The sequence below is a fragment of the Dreissena polymorpha genome, chromosome 3 (genome assembly GCF_020536995.1).
Source record: "Dreissena polymorpha isolate Duluth1 chromosome 3, UMN_Dpol_1.0, whole genome shotgun sequence".
In the NCBI taxonomy this organism is placed as follows: domain Eukaryota; kingdom Metazoa; phylum Mollusca; class Bivalvia; order Myida; family Dreissenidae; genus Dreissena; species Dreissena polymorpha.
The window spans coordinates 116760611-116788135 of NC_068357.1; the positions used below are offsets into that span (position 1 = coordinate 116760611).

At 35.4% G+C, this 27525-nt stretch overlaps 1 protein-coding gene across 5 annotated transcripts in view; it reads left to right on the forward strand.

Annotated features, from left to right (window-relative positions):
* Positions 1-27525, forward strand: part of LOC127871152 (cGMP-specific 3',5'-cyclic phosphodiesterase-like) — an 88865-nt gene that overhangs the window by 28308 nt on the left and 33032 nt on the right. For 4 of the 5 annotated variants that reach the window (XM_052413878.1, XM_052413879.1, XM_052413876.1 and 1 more), the window contains exons 4-8: positions 215-304; positions 7673-7813; positions 23612-23674; positions 25791-25855; positions 26501-26615. In XM_052413878.1, the coding sequence (XP_052269838.1) occupies positions 215-304; positions 7673-7813; positions 23612-23674; positions 25791-25855; positions 26501-26615 (474 nt within the window). The remainder of the gene's footprint in view (positions 1-214; positions 305-7672; positions 7814-23611; positions 23675-25790; positions 25856-26500; positions 26616-27525) is intronic. The other variant, XM_052413881.1, reaches the window with a different exon arrangement.

Below are 27525 nucleotides of genomic sequence, written 5' to 3' on the forward strand. Positions count from 1 at the left end.
CTCAGGTTCGACTGTAAATATAATCTTTTTGCCATTGGGAATAAAGCCTGATATGGGCTATAAAATATTAAAAGAAAATACCAGAAGTAGCACATTCTGTAGAAAAATTATACCTTTAATTAAGCCTGTTAGAAGTTCAGATGAGCAATGCAATAACATTTAGTGTAACACTTGTACAAACATTCTTTCCAATTGGACAGCATGTTTATTGCAGGTGTTTCGCAAGTACTTGATGTTCTGTGGCATTGGCATTACCAACGCTCAGCTGTTCGAGATGTCAGTTCAAGAGTACAAACGAAACAAGGTACGTAGGCCAGAAGGATGCATCATTTATTTAAAATTGTAATATATCAAGTGTGTTCACAAGGTGGAAAGCCATCTCTGGTCCCGGGGGCCGTTTCATAAATGATCGTACGACAATTTTCCCCTGCGAAGATTTTTAGAACTGTTCTATAACATTTCTAGAATTGTACTGGAACTAATGACTAGAAGTGTTCTGGAATCATCCTTAAAATGCTCTAGAACGATTTAGAACAGTTGTTGAACGTTATATAGAATAATTTCTAGAACAATTTGTTCTGAAACAGTTCTGAAGGTTTGTTCTAAAACAATTCTTGAACTATCGTTCTAGAACTATTCCAGAATTTTTCTTGAATAAATTTCCAGAACTGTTATAGAATTGTTCTAGAAATTTTTCTCATTTAACGTTCAACAACTGTTCTAGAACAATTCTTGAACTATCGTTCTAGAACTATTCCAGAATTTTTCCTGAATAAATTTCTAGAACTGTTATTGAATTGTTCTAGAAAAATTTTCTCATTTAACGTTCAACAACTGTTCCAGAATAATTCTAGAACATTTTCAGTATGATTACAGAACAGTTCTAGCCGGTGTGTTCCAGTACAATTCTAGAAATGTTTAGAACAGTTTCGAAGGGTTGCTTCAAATAAGTCTGGAACAAATGTTCTAAAACAGTTCTGAAAATGTCCGTGAACAGTTCTTGTCAATCTCTTCGGAGGCATCTGATGGGATCAGGCTCTTCTGTGTACAAGCAACTTGTCACGAGGCTCTGTAGGTGTTTGAGCACTTTGCTCTGAAATCATTTAGATAACAAATGTAGTCACAACTTAAACTAAACAAGAAGTCTAAATGATCCAGCTGGACAGTATAACAAATATAGACATAACGTTGGCTATTAATTTAGTCTGATACTGTCATATTCTTTTTTATTTAGTCAATATTGAGTGTACTTATTATCAAAGTATTCAACAAATTATTACACATTTGATCACAACATAAGTATTTTCAAATTGAGAATGCTTCAATACAGCAAACCTTGTAAGTAAACTGGTAATGGATAACACAATTTGACATTCAGCACCAACTTAAATACGAACGCAATATATTCAAGACACTGTTGCAGTTTTTTATGATTTGAACGCATGAAATACTGGATTTTATATATTTCTAAGGGATTAAAATAAAAAATATTAGACAACCAACATACTCCTGAAGTTTTGCTTTGCAGCATTGTTCGTCAGGTCAATCTCTTCGGAGGCATCTGATGGGATCATGCTCCTCTTTACAGGCAACTAATATCACGAGGCTCTGTTGGTGTTTGATCACTGAACTCTAAAATCATTTATGAAATGTGTTGAAAACTAAACTTGAGCATTGTGTCATGCGATCATGAATACTTTGTTTTAGTCCATCAAATTTCACATTTGGAAATTCTGGCTAGTCTGAGTAGTTACTCATACAAACAATTAGCCAATGTTATCAAACGTTTGTTCATCAGATTTTTTTTTCAAATAAATTCACTCACCCCTGGCTAGTGAGTGAGTGTGAAATTGGATAACTGTGAACAATGTGTTCATGTTTCATTTATAACAGGGAAAAAATCATATATCTATAGGCAGTGTTGACCAACTGATAAAAAAATACTTAAAATAACACTTATTCAATGGAGGCCATTTGAATTTCTTGAGTCTCATTTAAGTGTCCAACTCACATTCATAAATATTAAAGCCTGTAATTTTGGACTGCCTGCCTGTCACTGAACTGTGAACATGCCTTGAAAATAATACCTACCTTGAGTTTTTTTCCTATCTTAAGTTGCCTCGAAAGCATGCTTAGGGGGTAGCTTTGCTTGCTTTAAGAGAAAATTCGTCATCTGTAATCAACAGTATATATTTTTTTTTATAATTATTATGATAATATATTTATTTACAAGATTATTTTTCGTTATCCGAAAATATGATTGCCCGAACCTGTACTATTTACAACAGATTATTAAACAATGATCAGGAAGACCCCTTAACTTGAATATTGATTTATTTCAATACTTTGTGTGTTTTTTATCAATACACAGTGTTATAAACAGTAAGTGAAATATACTTGCTCTACGGCGATTGAAATATTGACATTTTTTAGGGGACATTGTTAACCGAGACACCGCCTCGTCAAATAGGTCCGCGTAGAGCGAACATATCATTTTGCGGTATTCTCCAGCAGGAAGTTATTAACATTAGTGACGAGGCAGGCTTAACGCTTTCAGTTATTAAAAAGTGTTCACCCCATTCAAGAACCTTTTACTAAGTTTAGATTGGTACCAAAAAGTTTGGCTATCAAACGAATTTACTTACGATGGATTTCACTGATCACCGCATCGTATGTTTGTTTTTGGTTAGTGGCTTTGATGAGATCTCTCTCCTGGTAGTGAGCAACATCCATTTTGGGTGCGACTACATTTTGTGGTTCGATAAAGCTCATAACGCGATTGAACAATAAAATAACGTCTGCCATTTTAAAAAAGCGCGCTTATATGCACCCGACTGTTTATCGTTAATGCTGCTCCGCTGACAGTCTACGTAAATAAAATAAAAAACCAGTCAGCTCTGTTTTGTGAATTTTGGCCAATGAAATTATCTCTTACATTTGGGGTTAGGCTGGGTAGATTTTCAGAGACCCGTATGATGCGGTGCTGAAATAAGCTTTGGAATTTAATTTTCCAACTTAAAATGAATCCCTCCTTACTAAATTCATATCTTCATGTTAAGTTAAATGACACATCGAAAGGAAAACCATCTTCATGTATCGGAAAATGGTAAGTACCAGTGCTTGATATGTGATAAAGAATAATCAACCAGACAGAGAGTTCTTACACTTCGAAACACGGGTTAAGTAAGTCAACGTGTATTGTGGGTCGAACACTATTTTTAATACAGCTGTTATTACATAACATAAATGGTCCATTTGCTGAAGGGCGAGTATAAGGCGAATGGACGCATTTTTTTTCTGTTTTATAACTGGTTATCATTTTTTTAAACCACATAAACACCAATGCTTATTTTTTGAAGATTACACTGAAAGTTAGGCAAGTGATTTCAGTATTTAACATCATGCTCAATGTTAACATTAAAAGTCTCATTGCACGCAACTTCAGGCTGGGATTATAGACCTGTGATGCTCACTTAAATAACTTCTTGAGGCCCGGGAATAGTTTATTATGAGACTTTAATCTATCGATGACTACAAGAAGACGAGACTTGGCAAAACATTAAATAATCTAAAAATTTGTGAAATTATCATTAATAACATGCAAGAGTAAAATGGCATTGGTCACCTTTACACCCATGTATTCTGGAATGCCTGACTGAATAAGGTAAATTACTGAAATTTAAAAAAAAGCATATTTCTAAAACATTATTACAGAAGAAAACACTTTGTTTTCATAAAACGAAGAAACAAGTGTATTATTTTGTCCGAACTATGTTGACTTCCAGAAGTAGTTTCACACTTGGTAGTGTGGCTCACACATGAGGTAGAATGGCCGGGGTAACTACTTGGGAGGCAAAACAACTAGGGGAAAGGAAACTACTTGGGAGCAAAACAACCTGATACTGTACAGAATTTAATTTTGTTTGAACATGTTGATTTTTTTAAACCACAATCATTTGCTTGTGAATTAAGTTTCTGTAATTATAAACCTGTTAATGAGTTAAAGAGTTTATATTTGTTTCAAAATATACATTCATATGTCTTTTTTCCAGGTCCACTGAAGCGTGTGAAGAAACTGTATTTTGATGATGAAACACTTCCAGTGCCACATTCTACGCACTATTGAAGACAGATTTAATGTATAAAAACTACACAAATATCTGAATAATGTTATGAAAAAGATGGATGAAATCCACCCATTACAGTTACCAGAAGCTCCTGTAGTTAGTCACCTAATTCCAGTTTAGTTCTCTGAGATTCTTGTGATGGTGAATGTTGAGGAACTCTCTGAAGTCCTAGTGTTTATTGACACAAGATTACATGCAAATTCAGAAGACACTAAGTATGCAGAATTCCGAACAGATACAGTAATTATTTTTTTTAATAATGTGTAATTTGGTGACAAATTATAGTCAGTTCTATACATGTATATGTATGTGTGTACCAGAAGATTTTGTAAGGACTTAAAGGAGAAGTACTTTTGATATTTCAGGGATAATTTTCTCCAGTTCTCCAAAAAGCTTATGTTTGGATACTCATTAGGAGTGCCTTGTAACGTTGTTTCTAGTGAGTACCCACACAATGTTTTAGGATTAGAAATAAGACAAAGTATCCCAGACCTATCAACAAACACTCCTCCTTAACATTAGTCCTCTGTTTGTGTATGATATATATATATATCTCATGATATGACAGCAATATCTTGCAGACACCACAGCAAGCAAAGTTTCAATGTGAAAATTGTTTTGAAATATAATTTGAAAGAAGTCAAATTATCATTGTCTGAACTAGTTTATTTTAAATATGTAGGACCATTGTAGACTTTGGTTCTAGACCTGTTCTATATGTGTTCTTATTCCCCATTAGAACGTTTTTAGAACTTACTGGTTCTTAAAGAGTTCTAAATGTGTTCTAGAACTACAGTTTAGAACATTTTTAGAAATTTCTTGAACTTATTTTGTTCTAGAAATGTTCTAAAAATGTTCTTGTATATTATTGGAACAGTTTCAGAACTAAGCCTTGTTCCACAAATGTCTGGAATTATTCTAGAAAAAAGTTCTGGAACAATTCCAGAACATAAGTTCTAGAACGCGATTTTGGAACATTCTAGAACTGTTCTTGATGTTCTAGAACAGTTCCAGAACCGTTCAAATTTCTAGAACAAATCTTCGCAGGGGTTAACTTACGAGAGAATTTGTAGAAATAAGTAGACAAACTAACATGCTCATCAAAAGTATATGTCGTTAGAGATGCCAATGAAAATTAATAAAGTAATGAAAATTTATAATCATATGATATTAGGGCTGTAACGATTACACTAGGTGAAAAATACGATACATATCACGAATACAGGGTGGCAAATACGAATATTTATTCGCAAATATGAATTTCAATGAACAAAAGTAATACTGACAACCTGACATGACATTATATAGTATGAAACTATGAGCATTTGTCAATTTGATTAATTGAGTATCCTTGCATTCTGACAATATAAAATATAAGACTATGAAATTACAAAACACTGACTAGAACTGCAGTTTTGAAACTTTTGAGAAAACATGACTTAATTAACAATAGAATCCTTGAGTAGAACAGTTAAGAGTCAACAGTTGACACATTAGTGACAGTACCCATTCACATTTTTTTAATGAGCATATGCCAGATAGGTGTAGATGAATTGATATCAATAGCATTCCCTTTGCTAGGCTCCATGTTTGTTGATAAGTTGCACAATCATTGTCGTTAAGATAAACAAAAAATAAATTCCATCTGCTAATCCTTTGTGTGTCGAATAACGAATATGATTCGTTCACAGCTGTATTCGAGTAATTCGAATATTTGAATGTATCGTTACAACCCTATATGATATGGACTTAAGCCATTATGCATCTTTGAATAATGTATCGTATCGTAAATGTGTACTACGATGTTTATTGAAACGGTCCCCTGGAAAGAATTTTTAATTAATAAAATTTGGTGAAAATAAAATATACAAAAAAGTTAGACTGATAGGGAAAACAATAGTATATGGCCATTTTTACTAATTCAAGAGCCATACTCTACTTGTCAGTGCAGTTTGGTTGATTGAGTGTCCAATTAGGCAAGAATTTAATGGTACTGGAATACATTTTCCACCGTTTCTGATTATAAATAAGACAATGTAAAAAATGAGTTGAAAAGACCAAGGGAATAATTTGGTTTCATTTTTGCAAAACTGAAAACAAGTTTTTTTATTTTATAGGCATTTTATATCCTGTGCACACCTGTAACGTATTAGAACGTACACGTTTTTTCTCTCCTCAAAACGGGGGCGATTTTTACAGTGAACGACTACGTTGTAGAACGCATACAAATTTCGTTGTTTCAAAACCTGACCCCTATTAAGCGTAGGAACCCTGACACTTTTTTTCTTAAAAATACAAGTATCAATGTTTGTATATGAACTGAAACTTAATCAAGAACAAAAAAAATATAATAAGACTGCAACGTTCGAATGTTCAATATACAGTCTGTTGACTATAAACTTGTCAAATATACTTTCGACCATTTATGGTTAATAATTGAGAGTTAAAATCAATAAATATTCAAATGCTCAAAATTCATCTTTAAAAAGCAAATGAGTGGTATTTTGAAAACAATGATTTTCTGTCATGTTTGTGGTATAAACTTAAGGAAGTTCTGCATTTCGAATGTTTATATGACAACGTTTTGGCAAAAAAGATCAACTCATACATGGACAAGGGATCATGTGTAATATTGTTTATTGATCTGTATTGATTTTTTTTAAATACGTTTTTAAACGTTACAGAGGTTTATTTGCTATTGACAAAGTTCGTAAAAAGACGTTACAGTTCTTCTTAGTATTCTCATGCACTTCATTTTTCAGTTGTATAAAAGCGTAAAAATATGGTAGAAACCGCGATGGGGCATCCCTTTCTAAAACAAATTATAACATATTTAAGCAGATAATTGTTTGACGATAAACAACTGTGACGGGTAAAAACTTATTTTCAGGGCTTTTTTCAGCTTTTTGGGAAGATAGCCCATGGCTTTGAAATTGGGAATTTCATGGGCATTTTCAAGAAATTGGGAAAATAAATTGGGATTTACAACTACATGAATGAGTTCAGCATCTTTAATCACAAACACCTCCATGATCAACAGTTTTCTACATAAAAAGCTCACACAAAGTCTTCAATCACATCAGGCACCATTTTATTTGGAGGCACTTCATCTTCTTCTGAAGTTCAAGTACTACTGCTTTCAATATGTTTAATATCATGCAGCTGCAGTCAGCACTTTGTTTTCAGAAATCAACGATGATGCAACGATGCAAAAGCATGAAAAGAGTCACTTTTATTTTATGTTTTCCGGTAGTTTATAGAGAAATATCAGTGAATTAAAACTGATAATTTCACCGTTACAGTATTTGAAATTGTGAAAAACATGCCCGTTTAACAGCGTTGTAGGTGTTACCTTTAAAAAAAGCCCCGGTTTTGAGAAGAGAAAAATTGTATACGTTTCAATACGCTACAGCGTTTCACTGCAAAAATCAACCAGGTGCCTAAGGATATAGAAAGTGTCGTGTATAAATCACATGCTATAATATATATGTATCATAAGCCCAAGTTAGAAATGCTCCTGCCAAACTAAATCAGATGCTTTTCAGTTGCTGCTTAGCTTGGCCCGAGGTGTGTTCAAAGAACAACAGAACTTGGAAAAACTCATTCAGAAGATCATGCTTGATGCCCAGGACCTTCTGCAATGTGAACGCTGTAGTGTCTACCTTATCGATGAGACAATGGAGTCGGTATGTGAGATGAAACTTTCCCCTTCTTGGTTATATTGTTGTCTACTATGTTGTTTGCCTGACTAAAGTTTAAATTTTCAGCTTTTTTTTCAATCCAATCTTGTTCAGTGTTTATTGTCAAGATTGAATGGATTTTAAATTTATAAATCTTTTTGTTCACATGATGGTTTATATATTTTTATGCCCCCATATCGAATGATAGGGGGTATATTGTTTTTGGCCTGTCTGTCCGTCTGTCATTGTATGTGTGTGTCTGTCCCAAAACTGTAACCTTGCTCATAAAATGAAAACTCTTGGGTCAATGCTCTTTAAACTTCACCTGCGCATGCATGGTTTGAGGTCACTAGGTCAAACGTCAAGGTCACTGTGACCTTTACATTCAAAATATAACCTTGTTTCTTAATTAGCTGCCGTGCGGCTTCAAAACGCAGTAGGGGGCATTGTGTTTCAAAAACACAGCTCTTGTTTATTATGCAGTTCCTGCCTATTTTCTGAGCCAACGGTGCATACAAATTCCATTTACTCTATATTATCTAGATTGGAAGAAATAGATTTTATAAGTGCTCTCTCTGCGAAAATTGCAAACAATTTCTCAGAACACAAGGATTGTAATCTTCTTAAAATCATTGGCCCCAAATGTCAACATCTAATTATTAGTAAGTCTGAATTAAATTTACCGACCATGGGGCCTGAGTATTACGGTTTTTTTTTCCTGGATCTTGTTCAGTTTTGCTAGCTTTGTTCCAGGGCCAAAAAACATTTGCTGAGACTGTATGTTTGTATGATTTCAATACTGTAACCAAATATTGTCGTTAAAGACCACTACAAAGAAACAATTGTTGGAACAAACATTCTCTAAAACAAGCATTGCTTCTGAATTTAATTTGGGTGTATTTTTAGAGACAGGTTCTGGATCCCCTTATAGTATTATGTTGTTTATCTATGTTTTTTTTCTGTCAGTCAAAACTTAAAGCCATTAAAAGTCAAATACTTGACATCTGTATTTACATACGAGATTTTTAACACAAAAACTATTTTTCCCCCAAAACCATGTTTCAGGTTTACACTATTATTTCTGTTCATTGTTTTCAAATTTAATGGTACATAATATCTAGTTATTTGCCTTTGCTTTAAAATGCTATAACAAAACAATGTATAAGTTTCATTTGCAAAAAATGTTGTGACATAACGGTGTATGCATATTGTTTATTCTTATGATAGAAATTTAAGTACAGATAGATTTAATAATAGAGAAATATTTTAATAATATGTTTGAGTAATTAATTAGTAACTGTTATAATTACTAATATGTAAGAAAATGTTGAAAGGTTATTTACATCAATATTTCTATCATATACGTAAACAGAAGTTAAAAAGTTAAAGTGGTCAAACTATTTGAGAGTTCGTCTTGTAAAGTAGCTGTATGTTGTGGGTATTTAGGAATTAACATAACAGATGTCTTCGGATGGGGTATGTAATGAAATCTGAAAAATTGATTATGGAAGTATGGTTTCATTTCTCCAATGAAGTTCAATTATCGGAAACATCTGTTAGTTTAAACCTATTTATTTTAGCTCGATTGCATCGAAAGCCAAAGGCTTATATAAACGCTCTCGAGTCCGTTTCCTGGGCCTAGAACCAGTACTTGGTGTCTTTGGGGGAGATCTAAAGAACGCTCCCGCGGTGGGGATCGAACCCGTGACCTCCCGGTCGCTAGGCGGACACCATATCCATTACACCACGGCGACCTTTTCCGTCAAACATCTGTTGACATGGTCTTAGTCTTAACAATTTGGCTCGTAGGTCAACATTACTTCAAACCAATACATAATTCAGATATGATAATTATATAAGGGTAATTCCAATTTCTCAAGAAACATAACGATACAAGTTCTGATTAAATGTGTATCAAATGTGTATCGGGGTTTGCATAATCGATTATAGAAGTGTTAGGTTTCATATTACCAATGTGGGTTTGTCCATAGAGAGCATTTGTTTGTATGATCAAGTATGTAAATGAAATGAGGTCTCCTGTTCCCAAAGTGATAATTGTATATTGCACTCTTTTGCTGTGACATGTGGTAGGCACATAAGCGATCCATCCAATCAACAAGGGTTATTCGAAGGGGTGGGTTTTGAAAATTGGGGGAAGAGAACAGTTAACCAACCAAGAATGGGATAAGACATATCCAAATTTTATGTTTATTTTCCTGAGAATAAAATATTGTGTGGTTATTGTAAGAAATTCATTCTGCGGTTAGATTTGGAAAAGAACTTGGAGAGTTGTCACGTCTTCTTGACGTGGCGGCCATGTTGGCCGCCACGCTGTAAAATCGTACTTCATGAACATTAGAAGCATTGTGAACATTAGTAGCGTTGTGTTAGAAATTATTTTACAGAAATAAATCTCGATTAAAACAGAAATGAACTTTGGTTGTTACTGTGTGTTCTCCACGAACAACGATACGTAATTATGTTACAATGTTGTCAAAGTTTTTTTCCCCAATAACACCACTGATGTCATTGATACAAATCTTGTTGTTGAATGGCTCATGTGAAATGAGAGAAAGTTCTCTCAAGTGCAAGAATGTGCCCCTGCACAGTCACCTCCTTTCCATCATTTTGTTGTATGATACTGTGTTTCCATGACTGCAGTGGGGTGCATTGAAGTTGACAGGCACCTATTCCTCACTGTTCAAAAGACTTGCATCTAAAATTCAGCCATCATCTCTGTGCAGATTAGAAGAGGTACTCGCGAGTGAAATACTACAATGTAGCTTTGTTTTGAAAATTATTGACACACTAAAACTGTGTGTTTCCTTACTTAGCTTAGAGATCTGTATCTCTTTAACCACAATAACCACACACAAATCTGTCAAAGAATTCTGACTCAACTAGCTCTACCAAACTCAAATTATTGGAATTGTATGTAAAGGTAAACAATTCTTTTGAATCTTTCCAAATACATTTCCGTGGAAATGGCTTCTGTCGTGAAAAAATCAAATTTGCAAGCATGCAGTATACAAAGGGGAACAATAAGAGCAAAAAAAAATCATTGGAATTTAATAAGCTGAGTTGCATGTTTTACAGGGAGGATTCCATCAGTCTGGGTCTAGTTCCATGTTTTACAGGGAGGATTCCATCAGTCTGGGTCTAGTTCCATGTTTTACAGGGAGGATTCCATCAGTCTGGGTCTAGTTCCATGTTTTACAGGGAGGATTCCATCAGTCTGGGTCTAGTTCCATGTTTTACAGGGAGGATTCCATCAGTCTGGGTCTAGTTCCATGTTTTACAGGGAGGATTCCATCCGTCTGGGTCTAGTTCCATGTTTTACAGGGAGGATTCCATCAGTCTGGGTCTAAAATACTGGCCCTTACGGCTTGTTCAGCATCCTGGTTATGAATTATTTTTCACAATTAAGGTTTTTTTCTGCCTAGTGTATTGGAGTTTGGGAAGATCATTTATAAATTAGAGATTATAAAACCTAGTAACATAATATGGATTTGAGTCTCTTAGTAAAGACTATTAACCAAAATATCTGTTAATAAATATTAATTATGGTATTCCTGGCTGTTTCTTTTTCACTTTTGTGTTTAATAAGTTCTCAACAGTAACTTTGCATGTTAAATTCGTTAACATTAAGGATGTGCTGTGTTACATGTCAGGTTTTTTTTTCTTTCTTTGAGACCCGCCGAAAAACAGCCCTTTCCTCTCGGATTTTTTTTCCCCTCAGAAGGTAAATTTTCCCCCAGATTTCATTTCTTTAAATACTTTAAGTTAACCTGATCCAGGGTAGAAAATAGAACGTATTGCATAATTAAATTATCTGTTGCCTTGAATTTGTTTTAAAAACAGTAAAATATGTTAAATTGATTATTTAAGACTTTCCTTATTTTCCCCAAAATCCGGAGTTTGGCGTGATTTTTTTCCCCAAGATCCGGCATTTTGCGTGATTTTTTTTCCCCTCAAAAAAGGCCAGGCCCTTTCCCCAAAATCAGATAAAAACCCCTGCATGTATCTATCATCTGACAATTTTATTAGCAAATACACTCATTTGACCATTGAAGATATTCAGAAATTAAAAAACATTGGAAGACTTTGTCTCGAACATAATCATGTCAAGAAGTTTCATTTACAATATTGAGCACAGCATTAAGTACTGACTGTTATAAAGTTAGTATTTAAAAGTGCAGACTGTTGGAAACACAATGCTTGCAACAGTGCTTTCCACAGGATTTTTTTCAGATGCCCGGGGCTGTTAAAGGGTGGTTAGGGAGTGCAGCCTCCTCATCTTTTAATTTTTTTTACATTTATGTATGACCCTTGAAATAAAAAAAAAAGCAGCTTTAAAGTCATTGATAACAACATTTTTTAATTGATTTTACCCAGTGTTTTTTATGGCAATTTCGGGGTCGATATTCGGCCCGATTCTCCTAAAAAAAGAGTATATATTTTTCCTCCATTTTGTAAAAAAAATCCCCTCCAGAAGTTTAAAAAAAAAAAAAAAAAAAAAAAAAAAAATTTTTTTTTTAGAAAGAACTGTCTCATAATCATGATAAATATATCTCAAATTTATTTCATAAACAACTAACAAAAAGTATATAACTATAATTTATATTATTTTGAATTATTTAAAAGAGTTGTATTGAATAGTTTTTCCCAAATCAGTGGACTTTTCACATTAATTGCATTTTTCTCCCAAAATGGCAAAGAAAAGGCCTGATGTATCTATATTGTGTAAATATTTGTTGATAAAATCATTCCATTTTGGTCCATTTTATTGATAAAAAATGCTCAAATTTGCCATTTTATCGATTTATAAATCCCAATTAGACTCAAATGGCTAAGAAACTGAGACTGTGCATGAAGGCTGAACTGTCTGAAACTTATGTTGAAAAAATCATTGATATATATTTTAATTTTAAGAAAAAGGACAAAGACATTCAGCTGTGAATATTTTATTCATACAAACATGTGTATTAATATAATAAATATCATTACATATAAACAAGTGAATTTTTAATTTTCCCCTTTTCCTAAAAAACGACGCATTTTTTCCCCTTTGGACGGGCCCCGCCACCATTCCCCTATAAGTGAAAGAAAAACACTGTTACCCTTTCATGTATAGATACTCATAATCCCAACTCGATCATTTCCCCAATACATCCGTATGAACCTGGCTATGAATTATTGCATACCAACTTGTTTTCCAGTCGCTATTCATTACCTGATAATCCCTTATATTCCATTTTTAAAAGCAACTTCTGGTAAATATTGAGGCAACAAGTGCTCAAGAATTGTATACACATCAACATTTTTCTTAAGTATCAAAAGAACTTTGGCATATGTGACTATTTAAAGATTTGATGAAACAACGACTAAGTGGAACGGGAGTTTTCCATAAGAACATGCATAAATCGCCTGACGTGCTGTTTGCGTTTTTATACAACAATAAATACACCCACACTTTCCATGTGACGTTTTACATGTCTGCATTATTTCGCGGGCTTTTAATTGAGACAAAGGAACAACACAAAAAACATGAAATAGATGAAGAACTGTTTATTTGAAGCTAGAATTTGTAAATGTCGTGTTAACATTAAAATTTGGAATTGAGTTTGGATTCAAATTTAATTATGCTTTGAAAATTCAACAAAACATTTATTGTTGTGTGTAATGAATTACATCACTTGTTGTCTGCATGATTTTTTTTCTGGAGGCAGGGGTTTTTTTTAGAAAAAGGGGAAGACGCTGGACGCTGGGTAAAAGGGGAAAATCGAGCGCGAAAGAGACATATTTGGGGAAAAAATAAAAACTGTTCATTTCAATGTCTATAACTGACCTACAGACTTCAGGTTTTTTTTTAGAAAAAGAGTCATGTCTCTGACCTTTTTGTTCTTAAACACATGAACAAGTATGATATTAAAGTCAAAGTCCTAAATAAAGTTGCAGGGGTAGATCTAATAATGGGAAATGTTTTCAACTTGGGCCGGGGAACGATGTCAATATTGTGATTTCAATTTCATGATGAATGGGTTGACGATCTAGATCTGCTACAGTATTGGAAGGGAAAGGTGCGGCAGCTGCCGATTGTCTACTTTCACTTTCACAATAATCCGACAGTATTAATCGATGTTGATTACATGTACCTCCGAATCCTGCTGGGTTTCAACGGTTTTTGATGATTCATTCTTAAAAAATACGTCAACGCAATTAATATTTTCCGAGTCCGAACGTTTTATTTTGTTCGTGTATGAACGCCAATTGTGAGACTTTTTCTGTTTTAACGTTTATATCTTGGCTTTCACATAACCCGGATGAAAATTCGACTGGTTTCCGGTAATTAATTGACGAAACACCCTTCTCGCGCAAGACCGGAATCCAGTAAAATAGTCACATGATTAATACGATTAGTTGCCCGGTTTCCATGACGTAATTTAAGAGCTATATATAGAATCACTGGGATTCCCAGATTTGAGTGTTCGTCGGGAGAGAGAGAGAGAGAGAGATCGTTGTACATGGTACAAATTGGATAAGCGTCGACTTCCCAAAAGAAAAAAAAAAATTCTTTGAGGGTAAAATATTATATTTTGGTGAAAAATTATATTTTTGGAGGGGAAATGGTATTTTTAGGGGAAAAATTCTGGTAGGGGAAGACGCCGAATATCGGCGTCACTTTCTTAGTAAAAAAAACCCCTGGGAGGTATTAAAATCCTACGAGTTCTGTCGCTCATGCAAAGCGTGCGCTCTCATTGGCCAGTATTAATATTCAAATACAACAACGCTCCGCTTTTAGACGGGGTTTAGTTGGGTAAAGCGATACATGTAATTGACAGAGGATTGTAAATCTGCTCTCAAAATATTCGGCGTTGTCTATATTGCTTTGATCTTAAGAATGGCTTGTTGCAATTATGCAATTATTATAAAATACCCTTATTGGTTAATTTTAAGCGACCCGCTGACTCTGATTTTGAAATTCAAGTACCCAAAAAGGCACCATTTTAAATGGCCTGTGGAAAGCACTGGCTTGCAATTGAAAACCATTAATATTGCAGTATTACATTGTGTTTCAGTTTGAAATGCTATTGTAGCCTTTAAAATTAATAAGTTATAAAGCAACATTTAAAACATTTAAAAGCGCTGCTTTTTGTAAGTTTCATTTTCTGTACATTTTCTGTACTTGCTAAAAGGTAGCAACATGGCTTGGACTATTTTCAGTATTGCAGTATTCACAGTTGAAAATTGTTGTTAATGATTCACAGAATATGTAAGGCGCATGTCTGTCAGACTGCATTACAGTAGACACTACTGGTTGACATTTATTAAAACAGAATCTAAATGTAAATGCAGAGTTGCAGCAGATGACAGATAGCTCAGTACTGATATAACATAAAATTATGCTTAGATTCCTCAGCTGTCACTGCAGCTAGATTATTTTCCGAAATATTTCTATGCATGTAAAATTATGCAAGGAATATTTTTGTAGGGACATTGTTTATACATGGCTTTTCCTGAATGTCAGGAAACATGGCTTTTCCTGAATGTCAGGAATATGAACTTATACTAGTAAAATGCAATGTCTGCTGCAGACAATTTCAAGAATGAACAAACATGTTTGGCATGCATGATCCAAAACAATGAAGTTTTGTGGATTTGTATTCCGCCGGATCAAATGATCGGGGGGGGGGGGGGTTATATTGTTTTTGGCTTGTGTGTCTGTCTGTCATTGTATGTGTGTGTCTGTCCCCAAACTTAAAGGTTGGTCATAACTTTTGCAATATTGATGATAGCATCTTGATATTTGGCATGCATGTGTATCTCAAGAGCTGCACATTTTGAGTGGTGAAAGGTCAAGGTCATCCTTCAAGGTCAAAGTCCTTTTTTTTTCTAAAATAGCTGCTGTGCGGCTTCAAAGCGCAGTTGGGGGCATTATGTTTCACAAACACAGCTCTTGTTCTATGTGTTAAATTATAACCTCCTAGTGTTTCCAACCCAAAACATTACATGTATGGTTTTGCACCTTTCAGCCGCATTATTTGTCAGTGCATCACTATATAAGGAATTTTAGACAGGTAACTCAATGTTTTTTTAAGTCTATTTATGTATAATTATGCAATCATATTACTTCCATATTTTAGTTAATCATTATTAACCATTACATACAGCTTGCATATGTTACAAAGTAACCACCTTTGTTTGCATAAAAATATGACTATTAATATTATGTTGTCACTTTATTCTGTCTTATCTTTGCTTGTCTGCAGGGGATTATCAGATATTGGGATAGCTATGTTTAGAAGCATCCAATAACTAAACCAAGATGTAACCGGGCTGCCCATGGAATCTTGATTGGTCATTGTCGGCTTGGTTACTACTAACATGTACCTCGGGCACTGTTAAGTATACTTACATGTACCCCAGGTACGCTAAATATACTAAAATGTACCAATTTTAACGCTAAATCAGTCGTTGTTGGCTATTTTGATTTTAAATTAATTATGTTCACATTTATGTCAATATTCTTTAAAATAGCCTGTATATTATTTGAACTCATACTCAAAAAGCATGTTGATGTAGTTTTTTTAAATAGAAGTTAAGAAATATCTTTTTACGTTAAGCGGTAGCACATATGTGTCTTGTTCTGAGAAAACTGGGATTAATGCTTGTGCGTAAAGTGCCGTCCCAGATTAGCCTGTGCAATCCGTACAGGCTAATCAGGGACGACACTTTCCGCTTTATGGTATTTTTAGTTTGAAGGAAGTCCTTTCTTACCGAAAACCAAGTTGAAGCGGAAAGTGTTGTCCCTGATTAATCTGGGACGGCACTTTACGCACATGCATTATGCCCAGTTTTGTCAGAACAAGACACATTTTATGACATCAGATTTTGGGCAGAGTATTCAACTCGGGTACAGTCTTATATCCACCAGGTACTTTCAAGTATATTTACCGTACCCGGCGAGCGTAGCTGGGCTGATTTTCAGTGTACGCAAATGGCACGCTAGGGGGGTCCGGGGGCATGCTCACCCGTATTTTTTTTCTCTCCGAAGCCGTACGTGCATTCTAGAGAGGTTTCAAACAATATCATAGTGAAAATATGGCGGGATAAACTCGGATATGATACAATTTATCTTCGATTTTAAAACATGTGATTTTCCTTCAAGATTTTATTCCAGAATTTTGTCGGGGTATGTCATTTAATGGATGTCTAAATAAAACCATGATATGGTATGGTATAAGATAGGACAAGATAACACTTTTGGATGAAAGTAACTAAAGCTTAATTTTTATTGTTAAAACACAAGTACAGAGACATAATACAGCAAAATATCCATCTTTTAGATAGCAACTATTTCTATCATATTTACTCGATAACTCTAGTCACTTACATCTCGTCTTGTATTCTTTACCTATAGCAGAATACTTAAAAAAAAACAATACACGTAAACTTAAATACATTCTTATTAATGCAAGGTCTCCTGTATTACATGCATTACATTACACACGAAATAAAAAACCCAAACGGCGCTTCTTTCGTATGGCAAATACGTCAACGACCTCTTCCAGATCGATCTCTCGCTCTCGATGTATATTCAACAGGGCGAGACCGAACATGCGCTCCGTTCCCATGGTGCTACGAAGGTATGTCTTCACCCGTCTCATTGTAGAAAAAGACCTCTCCGCTGTTGCTGTTGATACTGGCATGCAGAGCAGAACGAGGAGACATCTTCGAACATTGGGGTAGGAGTTTTCTGTTGCGGGGGTAAGAGCTGACTCGAGGGTTTTGAATGGCTTGGGAGATATAAAATCTGCCACTTCGCCTTCCACCTTCTACACTCCTTGGCAAATGTTACATCGTCAACCTCAAGGTCCGGCTCGAACTCAGTGAAAATCTCTTGAACAAGATCGTCTGTTAATTCGCTCACCTTCAATATGAAATCAAAGCACTGTAGGCCTGGAGCTAGATTTTATCGCGATCGTGTGGGATAATAGAGGTACAAAGCGTTGTGCGTTCAGGTTCTTCCTTTTACTTCAGATTCAAATATAAACAATGACGTATATAAACAACAACAAATATGGCGTGACGTCAGGGACGTGATACACTTAAGCGCGGCGCGGCTAATAACGTTACGTTACATTCACAACATTCTGGGGGCAGCGAAAAGTGACAATTATTTACAATCAGAGGAGAATATGTATCATTACTTATGAAATCCTGAATCATTCGTGACAATCGTAAGATTGCAGAAACACTAATTTGATCACAAGTATACACGTTGATTTGAAATGAATATCAAATGTTTATCACTCAGTTTCTGAATAACAATTTCTTAACTGTCTCTCGTATTTCAATTACATGTACACTTAGCTGTCTATTTCAGTATTTCAATCACAATTGCGCGTTTAACTTTTAATACTTAAATAGTTTCTATTCAATATCATTGACTGTCTCTAATGGTTAGAGTTTGCACGTTGTACGTTTTGGGAATAAATCGCCGCTCTGTTCCATTTCTGCAAAGTTCTTCTTGTACGACTTGGTAGTTGAATAGCTACTTAAGGTGATTGGAAGCAGCAAGAAATGTCGTAGCATTGTCTAATACCATCACCGTGGGCAACGACTTTCGGCTGGCAAATCTCCGGAACGCTTGAAGGAACGAGTCGGTTGATAGGTCAGGTGGGGGTGGGGTAGGCGGAGGTTCGTCTGACATGTAAGAGCAGGACTGAAAGCCAGGGCTAATTGTCGCGTCGTACACATTACCAACTGGCTGACTTCCGGACGACGTCTGCCTTTGAGCACGTGGATGCTGTGGGCTGTTGTCGGTGAAGTTATCTGCACAACCGGGAGAAAATGGAGTAGGTTTTTTAAAATAACTTTGAGGGTGACCTGAATAAGGATTTTGACGATTAGAACATACCGATGTTTGCCTTTGATACGGAGACTCAGTCCTATTTCCGTTCGTATATTGCACATGCGACATTGGCTGACTGTAATTACCACCATCGTTATAATCTCCTCTTTGGTTGTAGCTGTTGTCATTTCGTATATCAATTTGAGTTGGTGGATTCAACTGTAACTGAATACCAGATTTCGACATATAAGGGTACTTATTATGTTGTGATTGTTGCCCAGACATTGGCGGAGTTTGTTCCAACTGACACATGTCATATGCACTACTTTCTTGGCCGTTATTATATCCACTAGATACATTATTAAGTGCTTGGTACCCAGTTCCGATACGATAATCTGGAAGTGTAGAGTATTTATCACGTTTCTCCAGAGGGGTCGAAAACTGACCGGACCCGATGGGCGTGGGTGACATAGAGGCGCTTTTTCCGGGACCTTTCTTGATTGTGAGTTGCAGGATGTTTGTGGCCCCGCAGACCCCCTCCTGGGCCTCGTTGTGGCTGATGTTCGTGGCGTTCACGTTTCCTATCTTCAGTACAACATCGCCGGGAGCCAGGCTGTTAGAGTTCGCCGCCACACTTCCTGGCATCACAGTTCTGTCGGGAAAGAAAGAAGAAGCGTCTGGGTTCAAACCATTGCTGTTGCGCTGCTGATTACTTGAATTTCTCTGGTCATCTCGTGGTAGATCGGTAGTATGCGGGGCTGCTCTCTTCTCCTGTTGATCTCGGAAAGCTTGTAAGCGACACAGCTGGATATCCAGTTCTGCTGAATACGTGTCTGTTTGAAAAATTTCTTCCTCCAATCCATCTATCTCCGTCTGTGAAAGTATTTTCTCATTCAGTGTCTCTAGAATCGTGACTTTCGCTTCGATAGCTTTGAGAATAGCGTGAAAATCGGTCAATGAATCGTTCTCCTTAGATTGTTCGATTTTCTCCAAATATTTCTCAATGAAACGGCGGTGACCCTCTCTCTGTATCTGTATTTTCTGTAGATTCATTTTTGGTCACGGCACCAATATCGCGATCGTGTGGGATAATAGAGGTACAAAGCGTTGTGCGTTCAGGTTCTTCCTTTTACTTCAGATTCAAATATAAACAATGACGTATATAAACAACAACAAATATGGCGTGACGTCAGGGACGTGATACACTTAAGCGCGGCGCGGCTAATAACGTTACGTTACATTCACAACAGATTTAGTGTCCTTGGGAATCCGAATTTCTCCCTTTGTCTGAATGTATACGGATTGACCCTAGCGGTTGAGTGCAGAAGCTCAGAGACTGTAAGAAGAACACTTTTATACTACAGTCTACAAAGACGGTGAAGGACTACAGGATACTGGTGGCGCGATTGAACCAGTGCGCATTAATCTGCAGTAAGTGTATACGGCTCTCGCGACGATGGCTTGGATGCGAGCCTGGACCCCTTCTGTTTCTCGGACATGTTTGACGCACCATCATAACCTTGGCCGCGCATTTTCTGAATGTTTACTCCAAGAGCTTGAAGGTTCTCGAGGAAGGCATTAGCCAGAGCTACGCCCGTGGTAGACATGAACTCGGTAAACCCAACAAACGAACTCCTCCCGGAGACATGCTTTCTATGCATCATAAAATCGAAGGCAGAGAGCCATTTGCTCCATAGTGGCAGCATCAGTGGCTTCGTCCGCCATAAATTAGAAGCAGAACGACTGTACTGGATGTTGGCTGGTCTGATTTTCCGTCGAAAAGATCTCTGTACGGGGCGACATCAAATAAGCAGCCATTCTTAAAATCGCTTGCTTCGTAAGCAATCCATTTGGATACATAGAAGAAAACAATGATAAAGCACAGTCGATGATAATGTAATGTATAGTCACCACCAAAAGAAACGTGACCTCGAAAATGGTAGCTACATCATGCGTTTTCTATGAAGTCGATAAAAACAAACAAACTTTAAGACAGTGTAAGTGTTTTCGATATGAAAACACATCTCTCGCATAGAAAATATGCCTAACCCAGGTTAGGCATCACATTTTATTGCATTTTTCGATCACTTTAATTTTGTACTTTTTCCAAACAGCGTACGCATGTGCGTATTTGCGTAAGCCCAGCTACGCCCCTGCCCGAGGTACATATACCGTACGTCTTTGCTTTTTTTTTTCCTGAAATTTTAAGGCATAATGTGGGGGGGGTCGTCTTATAAGAGCCTCCTCAGAAAAAAACTGAGTTTTTACCGATTTTTCTGACGTGATAACCGTATTTCTGCTGACGATAACAAACTACTTTTGTTTTGATAGCAGATACGCCGCTTATATCATTATGTGTTTATCTCTCTGTTTGGAATACTCACAAGTTTATAATCGAATAAAAATTAAAAATATAGATTTATTTAAACATATGTTTATAAATTAGTTAATACTGTTATCAGTGTTCTATTATTTTTTCTATTTGCAGCAATTTACTGCAAATCGTTTCTACTGTGGCGGTGACGAATCAGCGTTAGGTCGCTTATGTCATGAATTTGATTAGTTTGGAAGCGTTTGTTGTAAAAATCCACAATATACGTTTATTCATTTATATGAATCATTTTCATTTTGATGAATAATGTTTTGCATATTTTGTTCTATTTTCAGGGAATGCAGGGTAACCGAACGTCATTCTTCAAAATCTGTAATTTTTCAAAAATAAAGCACCTATTTGTTTCAGTGTTTACAGAAAACAGGGAATCTAATTACCAGTATACCACAATAATAATACCACCGTAATAATTGTTGCAAAAAGCACTCGTCAAATTCCTGTAAAACTCCCATTGTTGTGCAAACACTATTGTCAAAGATGACAGTTTGTTTATTGCCGACTGACAATCAACATGTGTACCCGTTATCTAGCCGTTAAATCGCAGTTTTATTGCTACATAGTACTGATATAAGTACTGATTCTTACTGGCTTACACATGGCTTGGTGCAATAAACAGCCAACAACTAACTGACAGACGATATTAAGCCATTTATTGGGTTTTAATTTGGCGCAGATGGCATTATACCTCCAACACTAATTAATTAAGATAAAGTGACTTACCTTGTATTTGATAGGTCAATATGATGCATACATTAATTGTTTAGTAATTTGATTCAGGTTGCAAACTTACAGATCGCAATCATACAATCAGAGATATAACGCACCGATTTTCATAATCGTCATTAATGGATTTTAGGTGAATGTTATGTATGTTATGTTGTTATTGTATTATTATATCGTTTTTTATGTATATGATCAAGCCAAACTAATAAAAATGCTCTACAAATACAATCGATATATAACGAATTCTGTCTTCTGTTGTTCTTGTTGAAGTTGCATTGTCAATGTGCGATAATGAATAATACAATGATTTTATTGTAAGTATACAAAAATAAGTGTTATATATAGCCATATACGTCGAGTACCAGTACCTGAAAAACAAAAATAAAAAATATTAATATACATATAAACCGGGCACTAAAATAGGACGACATAATTCAGGGAAAGAAACCAAAGAGCTTACTTGGTGTATTGTACTTACTAACAAAATGGCTGACCAACAAATTTTGACTATTGAAATTTTACCGATTTTTTACCTTAAAAAATTGCCCCGTCTTATTAGCGAGGCCACGATCTGGGACCTAAAGTTGGGGTCTCGTCTTATAGTCAGACCGTCTTATAATCAAAGACGTACGGTAAGTATACTTAAGAGTACCCGGGATATATATAAGTAGTACCTGAGCCGACAATAACCAATCGAGCCCCATTAAAGCAATAAAACAACTTTGTTCAGTGCAGTATACTATTGTGATATGCAGCATGTTATAACATGGGTTCTTATCTACCAATTTCCAAAATGTTAAACAAAATTATACATAATTTTTAATAGAACAACAGTTGTATAAAACAGTTAGATACCAGCAATTTGTCTGCAAATTCAGTCAAAGAATTATTTTTGGACACCAAAGAGAAAAACAAAAAACTTATTTATAATGACTGCAGTTCCAAATCTTCAGCATTTTATCATTTGTAACATAGCCACTTGACTTTTGATGTTGTCCTTTCATGTTAACTCATATAGCAAGTCCTACTAATCTTAGTATTCATTCTAGTAATGTTTCTCCTGAATAAAAACACATTTAGACGAGTTATCGTGCTAACCTCCAAATACTTGCAGCAATAACTAACCCTATTTTTCTGATATTATAAATAAATCGCACCATTGGTGCAAAAAGGTACCATGTGCTTTCTTATTTCAATGTCACATGGTACCATGTGCTTTCTTATTTCAATGTCACATGGTACCATGTGCTTTCTTATTTCAATGTCACATGGTACCATGTGCTTTCTAATTTCAATGTCACATGGTACCTTTTTGCACCAATGGGGCGAAATGTAACATGTGATTTAATTTCAAGGTTTATTTGTCATGAATTATGAAGATGTTACAATTCAACGACGAGAATTTTGATTAATAATGTAAAATATTGTATATGGTGGAATTAAATTAATTGGTAAATTTAGCTCTTATAAACATGTTTACATGTAATATTAACAGTATCTTGATAACTTGACTTTAAATAACATTTCTTGCAGTGTTAATCCAGTGTATGCAAAATATTATTTTTTCACCATGTGACACAATGAGGCTTTATTCATTTCAAACTATATTGCTGGCTTGATAAGTCTGAGTGTCACATTACCTTCTGTGAATTTCTGCCATAAAATGAGAACCTGAAAGAGAATCTGATGTATCATCAAAGTCTCAATAAAATGATATGGCTGTTCTGGGACTAATGATGTCTGTAAATGATATTGGCTTCCCATGTGATCAGCCAACACCTGAGGTTTGTCAGCAAAAATTGTCATCATTGGAAAATTTTATTTTCCATTGTAGAAAGATCAGATGTATGAAGATAAAACCGCTGTTTCCACAAAGGGACAAACAAAAACAATTCAGGTTTGAACTGGATTTTACAATACATTAACATGACATGCTAACAGCTTTCCTATGATGTTAATGGGAAAGTGTGTAATGATGAACCCTGTAATAATTAACATGTCTTTTTGGCACATAAATTTAATGCTATAAATGTGACAATAATTTTGTGCAATTTTTTTTGTTAAAAAATTCAAAATGGTGCTGTTCTCTAGGAAAACCTGGCTTACTGCATGTGCGTTTAGTATTGGCTAGATCCAAGCTGTTTAGTATTGGCTAGATCCAAGCCGTTTAGTATTGGCTAGATCCAAGCCGTTTAGTATTGGCTAGATCCAAGCCGTTTAGTATTGGCTAGATCCAAGCCGTTTAGTATTGGCTAGATCCAAGCCGTTTAGTATTGGCTAGATCCAAGCCGTTTAGTATTGGCTAGATACAAGCCGTTTAGTATTGGCTAGATCCAAGCCGTTTAGTATTGGCTAGATCTAAGCCGTTTAGTATTGGCTAGATCCAAGCCGTTTAGTATTGGCTAGATCCAAGCCGTTTAGTATTGGCTAGATCCAAGCCGTTTAGTATTGGCTAGATCTAAGCCGTTTAGTATTGGCTAGATCCAAGCCGTTTAGTATTGGCTAGATCCAAGCCGTTTAGTATTGGCTAGATCCAAGCCGTTTAGTATTGGCTAGATCTAAGCCGTTTAGTATTGGCTAGATCCAAGCCGTTTAGTATTGGCTAGATCCAAGCCGTTTAGTATTGGCTAGATCCAAGCCGTGACCAGATAGGCTAATCTTGGACAATACCTTTAACCCATGCTGGATTATGATTCATATACATGATTTCCTATAACCTTAAAATTACATTAACATGGAAAGTGTTATCCATGATGAGCCTTCATGAACATGAATTAAGCCCTGTCCCCTCCGGCGGGGATAATTAAGCAGGGCATAATTTATGTACGTAATTGGTCCCGTCCTTCCGTCCGAAACTTTGTCCAGAACATAACTCCAAATCTATTCAATGGATTTACTTAAAACTTAGAATATAAGCAGATGGCAACTAAGAGAAGTGCAGTGACCAAGAACCATAGCTCTATCAACCTTTGTTTTTGAATTCTCTCCCTTTATACAATTTCAAAGTAAATTTTTGTCCGGAGCAATTAACTCTAGATGTGCTGAAATATAAACAGATGACAATTATGACGAAGTGCATTGACTAAGAACCATAACAGCTCTACCCTAGTTTTTTAATTATCTCCCTTTATTTAATTTTAAAGTAAATTTTTGTCCGGAGCATAACTCTAAATTTACTGAAGGAATTTACTTGAAACTTAAATATTAAAAGATGGCAAGTAGGAGATATTCAGTGACTAAGAACCATAAATTTATCTACCTTTGTTTTCGAATTATTTCCCTTTATTTAATTTCAAAGTAAATTTTTGTCGAGAGCATACCAGTAACTCTAAATCTACTGAAGGGATTTACTTGAAACTAGAAATATAAACAGATGGAAACTAGGAGAAGTGCAGTGAACATGAACCATAACTCTATTGGCCGTAGTTTTTTAATTATCTCCCTTTACTTATTATTCTACTCTCTAAAACTAAAACAAATGTTCGTATACAAGCAAACACATTTTGGTGGGGATGGCCATGTTAACATGGCTCTTGTTGTGTTTTGTGGTTTAATTATCCCCCGCCATTGGCGGAGGGATATTGTTTTGGCGTTGTCTGTCCTTCCATCTGTCCGTCTTTCCGTCCTTCCGTCTTTCCGTCCGTCCGTCTGGCACTTTTGTGTCCGGAGCCATTTCTTGGAAGTGCTTTGGCGGATCTCATTGAAACTTGGTATGAGTATATATATTGATAAGAAGATGATGCACGCCAAATGGCATTGTACACCATCTGTTAATAACGGAGTTATGGCCCTTTGTATCTTGAAGAAATGCTTTTTTGAGTGTCAAATATAACACTTTTTTTGTCCAGAATATATTAGCAGGGAATATTAATTCAATGAATTTGCTTGTTCTACCAACAGCATATCAAAGGTATTGTGGTCTAGCACTTACAACTCATTTCATGGTAGGAATTTATGTATTCTATGTACATATTTGTTTAATAAAGCAGCATACAGTCCTAATTTATTTCCAGGATGTCCAGTTTGCCAAGGCTTTTGACCTGTATGCCAAAGATGGCGGCAACATCAGAATTCAAAGGTAGGTCTAAAGGAGAATTAAATAATAATAATTGTTCTTTTATACTCAATTTTGTATGGTTTAATGATATGCAAGGTACTTGTAATAATACAGCACTGCAATTAATTAAAAAAAATACTATGGAAATGAAAAGAGGAAATGCCTTGCATAGATTACAACATCTGATACAGACTTGTGGAGTTGAAATGCCATATTACAGGCTGATAACCTATGTGTGCAATTAAAAGACATTATTGTTACTAAAACTGACGCCTTTATAAACATACATTGGGAGTCGGTGTGGTGGTTCTACCTATCTTAAAGAAGGAGAGGTTGTATCCGTGTTTTGGTAAGAAATGCTTTTGATGTATTTAATAAAATGCCGCCAGTTATAATATACTAAATAAGTTTGAAGACCACTAGTAACAATAAGTCAGAACATACATGGCAAGACGGGCGGTCAACATTTACCACAAAAATGCGATTGAGAATCATTATGTATTGGACTCTAGGCTTGACCTAAGAGGTCAACCTGTGAACATATTTTCAGTGCCAATGACTTGATTTATCCAAATATTCATGAACACGAGTAAACGTTCATTAAATATGGTATTTAAGGCTTGATAGATTGACCAAAAATGTCATAACTTTTGAACATGTTTTCAGCGCCAATTATTTGTCTGCTTCAAAGAATGCAGAGATTGCTCGCTTTGCCGCCTTCAATGAGACCACTGTATGTATAGCGGACTTGGAGCAAGATGGCCGCTTTGGACAGGGACCAGTGAGTTGCCTTGCAAGGACGATTGTAGCGTTATTTAAAGTGCTTTTAAAATGTCAATTGCTTGATTTGATAGAATAGTCAATAGACAGTAAAGAGCCTTGAAGGTAATCAGGGATTTTTGTACCGTAGCTTGTTGCAGTTTTAGCCAAAATCATCATAAGAACCCTTTCTAGTTTGGTAGATTGCACATCATCATCAAAATGCCATAAACTTGAACATAATATTTTGTTACTAAAATAGGAGGACTCTATATTGAATAATCATAACTAGGTGTATGGTTTTAAATCATCAAAAAAATGTATTTTTTCATTTGGCAATATGTATATTAAGTAATAGTAGAAAGGTACTTTCACTTGGTCATAGCTACTTTTATCTATAAAAAGACCACCCCTATTTTTTTGGCCAGATATTGTCCAGGTTGTGTAAAAATTGTTTAGTAGATAAGAACTCCAAGAATTATGTCAGAAGAAAAATGAATATTAATCAGCAAATAATTACGCATCTTTTCAAGATTCCTGATTTATGTAATGCTATCACTAATTTTCTCAGTAAAGTCACAGTTAGCTGTTATTCTGTTTGTTATTGTCAAAACAAATAGACTTTAAATATCTGCAACCTATTGATGACTTATAAATACCTTTGTTTCAAAACATATGCATCCTGAGGAACCATTTTTTTAAGTCCTAAAAATATTGATGCATTAAATGACAATATAACGATGCACTTCAAATTTGTCTATGAATTGTGAACTGATTGATATTCCCCCATGTCCTTATGTTTAGAAATCAATACTGGAATAAATACTGTTCGCTGCATTTATTGCAATAAATCATTCATGGTGCCACAATCACCATTTTAGAAAATCAATATAACATGAAACTTATAAAATTGAGTTCTTTGTTGAAATTTA